At 37.9% G+C, this 11,170-nt stretch overlaps 1 protein-coding gene across 1 annotated transcript in view; it reads left to right on the top strand.

The window, feature by feature from the left end:
• Positions 1 to 11,170, top strand: part of TPH2 (tryptophan hydroxylase 2) — a 131,648-nt gene that overhangs the window by 52,860 nt on the left and 67,618 nt on the right. The window contains exon 8 of the mRNA XM_044679191.1: positions 9,483 to 9,609. Within this exon, the coding sequence (XP_044535126.1) occupies positions 9,483 to 9,609 (127 nt within the window). The remainder of the gene's footprint in view (positions 1 to 9,482; positions 9,610 to 11,170) is intronic.

Below are 11,170 nucleotides of genomic sequence, written 5' to 3'. Positions count from 1 at the left end.
GAGAGGAGAGGAGAGAGGAGAGAGGAGAGAGGAGAGAGGAGAGAAGACGGAGAGAGGAGAGAGTAGAGAGGAGAGAGGAGAATATTGAGAGGTTGGATGATGGGGTGGTGTCTGTTATCCTCAGCTAACTAAAGGGCTTGGTTTTTACTGACTTTCCCAGATATTATGATTTTAAGCCTCTGAAAAAGAAAAACAAGTTAAGTATACTAGATAGACAGATGATGATTAATGATAGATGATAGAAAGATGATAGACTGATAGACCATTTACTCTGGACCATGTCCAATGTTCAGCATCAGGATAGAAATATAAGCAAACAAGACAGTATTTACTCTTTTGAGCTTATATTTTAATTGAAGATGACCCATGAAGAGGAATTCATGAAAGGGGAGGAATGATACCTGCATGGGGGCAAGGCAGCTGGTGAAGAAAAGTCCTGTATATGAGTTAAGATTTTAGTGAGAGGAAACATAGCTGAAGCCTATCCAAATGATCCAAGCAAGAGAGCAATCAACCAGGAGAGGGGGACCTCAGGTAGAAGGTTCTCTAGAGTGGGAAGGTAGCTGGTAAATAAGAGAAGCCTGGAGAGTCAGTTAAGGTATGAGTGTGGTTTAGAGTAGATAGATGATGTCTTACGTCCTTTCCTTCTCTGGAGCATATGAGATAAATTTTCTGAGGATCATTTAGAGAAGTGTGAATGGCCTAAACTTAATCATGTTTGGGGAAAGTCAATAATAATAATGGTACTTGACTTGATCACATTTGATCCTTGTAATAAATCAGAGAGATAGGTATTTTTGTTGTTTTGTTATTTTTAGTCATGCCCAACTCTTCATGACCCCCCATATGGGATTTTCTTGGCAAAGAGACTTGAGTGATTTACCATTTCCTTCTTCATCTCATTTTTTGGATGAGAAAACTGAGGCAAATAGGGTTAAGTGACTTGCCCAGGGTCACACAACTAGCAAATCTTCTCTGAGGTTGGATTTGAACTCAAGTTTTCCTGGTTGCAGGCCTGGCACCCTATTTACTGATCTGCATTGGCAGAGGAAGTTTTCTTTTAAGAAACTGCAATTCTGCTGAAACCACAGGCCTAGGTCAATTCTAATGTTGTGGATAAATACAAAAGGGTCAGTTTATAGCATCTGGTTCGATCAGAATTTTTAACATGCTGGCCTCAATAAAAATAGAAGAAACTCCACATTCATTTATGTGGTGGGCACTGAGAAAAATATAACAAAACAAATCAAAAACATAAATAAACCCATTTCAGTCCTAAATTAACTCCTGGAGAGCTCTCTAGTCATTTTGATCCAAGCAAACCTAGACATTTCCTTGTTATCCCCAATTAGCTGCACTTACCAACCAAATGATGAGTTAACATTGGAAAAAATCCTCCCAGAGCCATCCTTCAGCTTCTTTTCATACACACGAACTCTTTATCCCTCTCATTTATCTCTTTTCTTTTCCTCCTTTTTATGATTTATCTAAGGTGTCAGCTTCTATGTCATTTACAACAAACAAAACCTATAGAAGTATGTCTTAAAAGACAGGTGCACATATTTGGAATGGGAAGGAAATGCTCAATGCTCATCCAATTCCTTTTAAAGGCTTTAATTTGCCACAAAATAAAAAGGAGCCACTCCACACAGTATGAGGAGTCATCTTTGAAAAGTGATAAGAAGAAGAAAATGTCAGACTTGTCTTTAATGTGAACTTCACAACCAGGTCCATTATCTGCTGGCGGCCAACTTAACGCAACTTTCTTAGAATGATTCAGGCAATTGCTTGAGGTACTATGCCTGGACTTACAAAAGTCTCTTTTTGGTACGCTTTAGAAACCTAAACACAGGTCTTATCAGAAAAGATTCCAATTTAAGGCAGCAAAGGTTGGGTGTCTGATATGATCCATAGCTTTCGTTTTTGAAAAGGAGACATGATGTTTTACAGCGTTAACAATTTTGAAAGGTTCTACATTTTCACTGAACAAGAATGTTTTTGTGTGAAAAAATGAGATGTCGAAGCATTCTTCAAGGGAAAATGCATAAAAGCTGAGTGGAGTTGAAAAGAGGAGAGTTTGCCGATTTAGAGATTGGGCACAGATTGTGCTGACAGGTGTAATTATGGCTGAATAATTGAATCTTTTAAGGAATATCTAGTGGAATAAATCAGCACAAGTATCTCCCTGGTCAGAACTCATTTCTAATTAGATGCTCAGTGGTCCAGTTGTGAGGGATACCACATATGTATTGCCAATGGACTTCTTCCTGAGAAGTAACCAGCAACTTGGCCTCTGGCACTGGGCTAAGTGGGGCTAAACAAACTGTGTTTATTTCAATGAACTTAAGCGAAGCCAGTACAAGGTTTCAAGTAAATGGCTCTTTTGGCCTTGGATAGATATCCCTTCTTACCCTGAATGCCTTTTTGTGTGTGCTTTTTTTCTCCTATCCCCAAACACCTCTCACTCCTAAGGAATGGAGCAAAACTTATCTTCAAGGATATTCTATAAAGGATCTTAGAGATGTGGAAGAGATAGTAGATCTCCCTTAAAGGTTCTTAACCTGGAGACTATGGACCCTAGAAGAAGCATATGAATAGATGTCAGGGGTTTTTGCTATGCAATCCTTTATATTTTCTTTTATATATTTAAAAATATTTCTTTGAGATGGGGTCCATTGGCTTCACCAAGCTTCCAAAAGTCTGTCTGTCTGTCTGTCTGTCTCTCATACATACACATACACACACACACACACACACACACACACACACACACACACACAGAACACACACATACACGAAGGTTTAGAACCCTTGGAGTAGACTTAGTCTGCTTGACCCTAAAGTGGAAAACAAGCAATAGCAGATGCAATTTATAGAGTCATATTTCAACTGAATGTAAGCATTTCTTGGGGTGAACAGTGGAACCCTTGTTGTGTTATACTAGGTCATTTTCTATGGAACTAGAATTGTAATCCAAAGTCAACTAGTCTATGTGTCCAACTGATTGCTGAACAACATGTGCATTGTTGGAATGTCCCAACAACTCCTGTTTAGTTTACAAATAGCAGGAAGATGCATATTTCCCATGAAGGAATTGGACACGCACTCTGGTTGAAAAATAAGCATCTTGGTGCACATATTCAGCTTTGGGGAAATTGCCCCAGTTAAGGAAATCAAGGCTTCCACAAACATCTCTATTATATATCGAAACAAGTATTGTTGTTTCCAGTCATGTCTGCTTTTTTGTTGTCCCCTTTTGAGGTTTTCTTGGCAAAGATACTGGAGTAGTTTGCTATTTCCTTCTCCAGCTCATTTTACAGATGAGGAAACCAAGGCAAATAAGGCTTAGTGACTTTCCCAAGGTCACACAACTAGTTCATGTCTGAGGTCAGATTTGAATTTAGGTCTTCCTTAATTTTAGGACAGGTACTCTATCCATTGTGCCACCTAACTGTCCAAGGAAACAAGTAGAGAGCTACAAAAATGGAATGAGCTATCTGTTGAAGGAGTAAGTTCCCTGTCACTTGAGGTATTCGAGAAGAAGATGATGGATGATTACCTCTCAGGGATGTTGAAGAGGGGCCAACAGGCAAGGAGGAGGACTCGATGTTTTCCAAAGTCTCTTCCAATTCTGAGAGTCTATGAAATCCCAAGGAATCATATTGATCTCATGGAAAATAAAACACAAGATTAATTGTTTTGTGATTAGCCTTCAAAATCTTCAAATCTCATTTTGGGTGAGAATATTTCTAGGCATGCCTGTTTTTACCTATTTATAGAATGTATCAAAAGCTATGGAATACAGAGCAGTTTGATTTTATTTTTGTGACTGTTCCACTGAAGTCATAAAATACAATCACCTTCTTCCTGGTTTTGAAATAGAAACACTCAAAGCCTTTTCCCCATGAGAGGAGAGTTTACAGTAAATATTGCTCTCAGACTCTCTTTCTAAATCAGAGGCTCTTTTCTCTCGCCTGTGCCCCATAGACAGACAGAGCCATAAGGAGGGAACATTAGGGATGGTGAAATAAAGGGGCACCGTTTCTACTTACAAAAAGATGAAATTCACTCTCAGCAAAATGCAAGGACCTTTGACAATCCTGAAAGACTTATGACAGGGAATACTCTCCACTTCCAGAGAAAGAACTGTTGGAGTCGTCTTTCACGTGACATATTCGTAGTTTTATTTTGGGGTTTTGGTTATGCATGAGTTTGCTCTGACAACAATGACTGATATGGAAGTGGGTTTTGCATGACAATAAAAATGAAATGTTTATACGCCAAACCCTGAAGAGTAAGGGGATTCCACATATTAGGAAATGGCTAAACAGATAATTGTCTATAATTTTCATGGAACATTATTATCCATTAAATTATGAAATGAACAGTTTCAGACAAAATTAGGGAGACCTGTGTGAACTGATGTAGAGTGAAATAAAAAAAAACCATGCAAATAGTTTATATAATACATTATAAAAAAATACAAACAATTCTGAAGTACTTTATTACCCTGAAAATGCTATTATTCCAGAGGACCAAAGATGAAGCATTACATGTACCTCCTGTCAGAGAGATAAATAGACTTTAAATGAAAAATGAGAAATACATTTTTCAACATGGCCAATGAGGGAATTTACTTTGCTTGACTATATTATAAGTTTTTGCTTTCTTTTTAGCATGCTAATTTAATTGGTAGGATGGATTGAGGAGGAGGAGTAGGGAGAGAGAATGAAAGGTTATAAATTAGTAAATAAAAATATTAAAAAGCAAAGGAAAAAACCCCACATAGATGAAACTCATCTCTACTTTCCCATGTACAATTCTCTGTTGGCCATATCACCCTGGGCTCTTAGATTCAATTGAAAGTACAGATTCACCATGGGGACTTGCATAATTTTTAAGTCTCCCAAATTAGTAAACCCTCTCCAGCAGTAATAAAAAGGGGATTAATTGTTCTCCCTGGCTATTGGTGGATCAGTTCTCTACACTATTGCAACTAGTATTTCCTACCTGGCTAAAAAGGTTGTAGGTAGTAGTTTTTTGATACATGAAATCTTAACTTTAAATCCATAGACAAAGCTCTTTCCTACGAGGGTACCTTGATGCAGGTGGAAATCAATCACTCAGCAAACATTTCTCAAGTTCATATTATATGCCAGGAACTGAGCTGTGTATTAGAAAGAAAGTTAGATAGTTCATTTGTGTGATTCTAAAAAAAATGTGGGAGAAGGTCAGCTAGGTGGCTCAGTGGATAGAGAAACAGGCTTAAAAGACAGGATCCTGGTCCAGGATTCAAATGTGGCCTCAGATACTTCCTAGCTGTGTGACCCTGGGCAAGTCACTTAGCCCCAGTTACCTAACCCTTACCACTCTTCTGCTTTGGAACCAATACATAGTATTGATTCTAAGATAGAAGGTGAGGGCTTAAAAGAAAAAAGAAAAGAAAGTGTGGGAGAGAGGACGTATTAGGCTGCATACCCAACTGAAGGTGCATAAGGCTGTTGTGACATCTGGACAGTCTACCAGGGCTGCCTTGGAAAACTGAACTGTTTCCACTTGGATTATCTCAGGAAGATCCTGAAGAATACCTGGCAGTATAAACACTGAGGTCTTCTCTTGAGCTGAATTGCCAAGCATTCAAACTCTATTGAGAAAGTACCGCTCCAATGGGTTGATCACGTAACTTGAACGCCAAACACACACTTAGAGAAAACAATATTTTATGGAGAACTCACACAAGGTAAGCAATCACATGGTGATTAGAAGAATTGGTATAAGGACACTCTCAAGGTCTCTCTGAAGAACTTTAGCATTGACTGTGAGACGAGGGAAATGCTGTCATGGAACCACTTAGTCTGGCATGCCTGCCTCAAAGAGACTGTTGTACTCCATGAGCAAAGCAGAATCATGGAAGTACAAAGGAAACATGAAGTGCATAAATCTGGAACCACTTCCACTATAAATGTTCTGAGGGACCTTTTTGTGCCACATCTGTGGTTGCAGCCTTCTGAAATCATATTGATTTAATCAGCCACAGCCAAGTGCATCATATCCTGACTTTGAAATCATGATGCCATTAAGACTTCAAAAATGAAGGATGGGAGTCAGGCCTAGAGACGGGAGGTCCTAGGTTCAAATCCAGCCTCAGACACTTCCTAGCTGTGTGACCCTGGGCAAGTCACTTGACCCCCATTGCCCACCCTTACCACTCTTCCACCAAGGAGCCAATACACAGAAGTTAAGGGTTTAAAAAAAAACAAACAAAAATGAAGGATGAACAACAGCATTTATTTAGTATTTACTTTATGCTGGGCACTGTACTAAGCAAGCAAGATAATATGACAAAAATATGTAGTTTGTACCCTCAAGGAGTTTATTCTCTAATGGGAGCAAGGCAGCACATTAAGGGGAACTAGAAAGGGAAGGGGCTATGTGAGCTGGGCAAGCCACTAAACCCCAATTAATTATCTAGCCCTTACTGGCCTTGGATCCAATATTTAATATCAATTCTAAGTCAGAAGGTAAGGGTTTAAAAAAAGAGAGAGAGAAAGGGGTGGGCTGGTAATTAGAGTGCTTACTTAGGGCAAGGTTGCTAATAAAAAGAAGAAAATAATAAGTAATAAAATACAGAGAATGAAGAATAGACCCCCAAAGTGAAGTGAACATAGCCTATCTATCTCATGAAGTGGAGGTCTACATGCTAGGGTCTCACCAATCAGGAGGGTGTCAGAGATACAAACACAAAAGAGATAGCCTCTTGCCTCATGGAGCTTATATTCTACTGGAAAGATACAACACGAGCACAGATACGTACATGCAAGAAATGTATAAAATAAATATGATATGAGGATGGTCTGGGGAGAGAGGCTAACAGCTGGTGCAATCAGAAAAGATCTCTTACAGGAGGTGGCAACCCTTGAGCAGAGCCTTCTAAGGAGTTAGGGAACCTGGAAAGAGAACTAGACTAGTAGCAGCAGACCAGGGTTCTATTCCTAGATTTGCTACTAACCTTGGGAAAATCTCTTCATTTCTCTGACTTTGGAAAATCAGTTTTTTTTAAGGGGGTTGGTCTAAATTCAGTTAAGAAAATTTATTAAGCACTTACTATGCACAGCAAAGTATCTTTAGTACCCATAGTCTTTCAGCAAAGTTTTATGGCTGCAAGTTATAGAATCCTCTGTTTCCTGAAGATTTAAAGCTGAGATCACCCAAAGGGCAATGGAAAGGCAAGTAATGGACATGAAGAGACTGTGACACATGTAATCACTCCGGAGAAGTTGTATAAAGGATAGAATCAGAAATATGCATAATTAGAAAAATAGCTGGTTATACATAGAGAGAGAGCAGGGGATAACTGCAGGATAATTCCATGGATAGGTATGAAATGTCAGGAGAACTAGAGGAAGGTCCCAGTATTGAGTGTACACTCTCTTCCCCCCACTACCATTATAGTGTATTTGTTGGGTGACATGGAAGATATTCCTACAAAATGAGGAAGCAGGGAGGGGTTGATATCTTCTTCTCTAGAAAGAATAGCCACACTGATGTGTTTCTTATTCCATTAGAATATGAAAGGATGTATTGGATTCTGGGGTTAAAAAGATAAAAAAATCCCTTCCCTTTAGTTAACAGTCAATAAAAATTTACAAAGCACCTGCTTAGTACCAGCCACCTTCTAAACTTTGGTGATATAACAACAAAAAGAAGACAATTCTTATTCTCAAGGAGTTTACTAATCTAATGGAGAGAATATGGCAGACAAAAGAAAGCTGAAAAGGGGAGGGGAAGTTATCCCTACAGAGGTGTGGTGGAAAAGCTAAAGATGCCCCAAATGAGCATAGCCCTCTAACTTAAACCTATTGGTTCTAGTTTTTCTCTCTCTACACAGAATGAAGCCAATGCTCCTCCTCCACAAGACAACGCTCAGATATATGGAGGATGCACGCCCATCATGTGCCAATCTTTTCAGCTCTTCTGAAGCTGCCTGCATAATAGTTATTGTGTTGAGGGAAAACTATTTTTCAAAGAACCTCAGTGGTGGATGGGAATACCAGTCTAGTCAACCAACAAGCACTGACTAAGTATTAAGCACTTATGTGTTCTAGCCAGCATTCTAGACATTGGGGATTTAGAGAGAAAAGAGAATCTCTGCCCTCAAGAAACTTACATCGTATTGATGGAGACATGTGCATATATTAGTATTCTTTGGAAAAATGAATATGAGCTAGTTTGGGGAGGAAGGATACTGGCAGATAGGAGGATCAGGAAATTTTTCATGTAGAAGATGGTGCTTAAGCTTAGTCTAGATGGAAGTAAAGGATCTTTAAAGATGAAAATGAAAAGCATGAGGAATGGCCTGTGGAATGAGATTTGAATCAAAGAGATTAGTTAGAAGACAGTTGTAGTATGGGGAAAGCGATATGTCATATCTGTTCTATGCCAGGTACTATGCTAACGCCTAGTAGGTACTTAATAAAAGTTTTATTGACTAATGACTGCTAAGAGCTTTACAAATGTTATTTCAGGAGCAACTATGTGACTCAGTGGATTGAGAACAAGGGCTAGAGATGGGAGGTCCTGGGTTCAAATCTGGATTCAGACACTTCCTAGCTATGTGACCTTGGGCAACTCCTGTCTCTGACCCTGACTGTCAATCTACTGAGTCACCTAGCTGCACTCCTCCTCCTCCTCCTCCTCAGGCCCTTCAAATGTTTTTTCAGTAGAGTATGATAAGGAACAGAGATTCTAAACCTGGGGCTTGCTTTGTTATTGTTTAATATTTTGTTATTATTTGACTTTTTGTTTATTATTTAGTTATTGTTTAATATTTTGATAACTGAATCTCAAAATAGTTTCCTTTGTAACCCTCTGTATTTTATTTTAGGCATTTAAAAATATGATTTCTGAGAAAGGAGCTATAAGGTTTGCCAGACTGCCAGAAAGTAAGAACCCAAGCCCAGGACATTTAAAATGTGCTGACTTTTCCTTTGATGGACGCTTGCCTCCCAAGTCCTTGACATTCTCCCTTTCTTAATTCAGCCTGATTGCATTAATTTTTTTAGATCCTCTGTCCCACTGATTACTCATAAGAATTCCTTTCTCTAAAGTACTCTTGACTTTATAAAATTTTATTTTATCTGAGTCTGTTATTTGTGTAAGAAACTCCTCAGTGAGGAAACCACTTCAGATGACACACAGCAGCAACTTGTAGTCTTGGAGAGTCACCCAAGGACAAGAGGTTAAGTGATCTAAGGTCGCATACCATGTGTTAGGGATAGGACTTGAACACAGGTTTTTCTGGCTCTCTCTCCTCTATGCCAAGCTGTCTCTTTGCTATCATTTTCTACACAATAAATGCCATACCTATGCAGGGCAGTTGGTAGCTGGAGCATCTGTAGATTTTTTAGTCAAGTTCTATGAATGGCATAAAGTTTCTTGATTCTACAATATTTATAACATTTCTTTGTGTTCTTTCTTGTCAGAGATACATGTCATGAACTCCTGGGACATGTCCCCCTACTTGCGGATCCGAAGTTTGCTCAGTTCTCACAAGAAATTGGCCTGGCCTCCCTGGGAGCCTCTGATGAAGATGTTCAGAAGCTTGCCACAGTGAGTCTTCTCTGTTTTCGTGTCAGACTTTGAAAAGAAGATCTTTCTGTTCATCCAAGGTTACTAAAGGGGGGAAAAGATATTTCAGTTATTAAAGGTGAAAGCAAAACTACATTTTGAAGATGAGTAGATGACACTGAGAGGCTATATAGATGATGGAATGTTGAATTCTGGGATATCGTTAGCTTCTCTGAAAGAAGATCATATTTAAGGGAGATGACATTTATGTCTTTAAATAATAAGAAATATTTTTGTAGATAATTGTTTTCTTACATAGTTTTAATTTTCAGTTTTAGTTTATAGGCTTAGTGTTTTATTTTCTTTACAACAGAGTTTAGATATATTTGTACTTAATATTCATTTTACTTGTTCTATTCACCCTCCAAATGAATTTATCACCTTACAGACTGAGCTATTTTAATCACATCAGACATGGCCATTTTATTATTTCACTTCAATATTTCATTTTTTTGTCACATTTTTTTTTCATTAGTTCCACTGAAATTTTTGACTGTTTGTTACTCCAGAAGAATTTTGTTATTATTTTTTTCTAGTTCTATAAAATAGTTTTTTTGGGTAGTTTGATTGGTATGGCACCGAATAAATAAATTAACTTAGATAGGATTGTAATTTTTTATTATATTAGAACTCAGCCTACCTATTTTTCCAATTTTTAGATCTAATTTTATTTTTGTGAAAAGTGTTTTTTGTGCTCATATCATTCCTGCATTTGTCTTGGCAAATAAATTCCCAAATATTTTATATAGTCTAGAGCAGTGATGGGCAAACTTTTTAAAGAGGGGGCCAAAGGAAAGGAAATGCTCATCTGTCAGTCTGTTTCTAAGGCAACTCTTTCGAAGTTTCATTGTATTATATCCTACTCATTGTATCCATCAGATTAGGAATAATGTCACGTGGCCAGATAGAACATTTCAGGGGGCCCCATCTGGCCTGTGAGCCATAGTTTGCCTGTTACTGGTCTAGAGTGATTTTAAATGGAATTTCACTTTCTAACTTTTGCTGCTGAATTTTGTTGGAAATATATAGAAATGCTGATGATTTATGTGGGTTTATTTTCTATGCTGTAACTTTGCTAAAGTTATTAATTCTTTCAGCTAGTTTTTTATTTGATTTTCTAGGATTCTCTAGGTATTCCATCAAAATCATCTGCAAAGAGTGATAGTTTAGTTTCCTTATTGCCTACTTTAATTCCTTGTATTTCTTTTTCTTCTCTAATTGCTAAAGCTAGGATTTCTACTACAATATTAAATAATAGTAGTGATAATGGGCATCTTTGCTTCACTCCTGATCTTATTGAGAAGGCTTCTGACTTATTCCCATTGCAGATGATACTTGCTAATGGTTTTAAATAATTACTAATTATTTTAAGGAAAACCTTTTTATTCCTATGCTTTCTAGTGTTTTCAATAGGAAAGGGTGTTGTATTTTGTCAAAGGCTTTTCCTGCATCTGTGGAGATAATAATGTGATTTCTGTTAGTTTGGTTATTGATATGGTCAATTATACTGATGGTTTTCCATCCTTGCATTTTTGGTATAATT

Source organism: Gracilinanus agilis, chromosome 5 (genome assembly GCF_016433145.1).
Source record: "Gracilinanus agilis isolate LMUSP501 chromosome 5, AgileGrace, whole genome shotgun sequence".
NCBI classification, from domain to species: domain Eukaryota; kingdom Metazoa; phylum Chordata; class Mammalia; order Didelphimorphia; family Didelphidae; genus Gracilinanus; species Gracilinanus agilis.
Note: the sequence above shows the minus strand (reverse complement) of the source record. Positions and strands in the feature narration are given on the sequence as shown.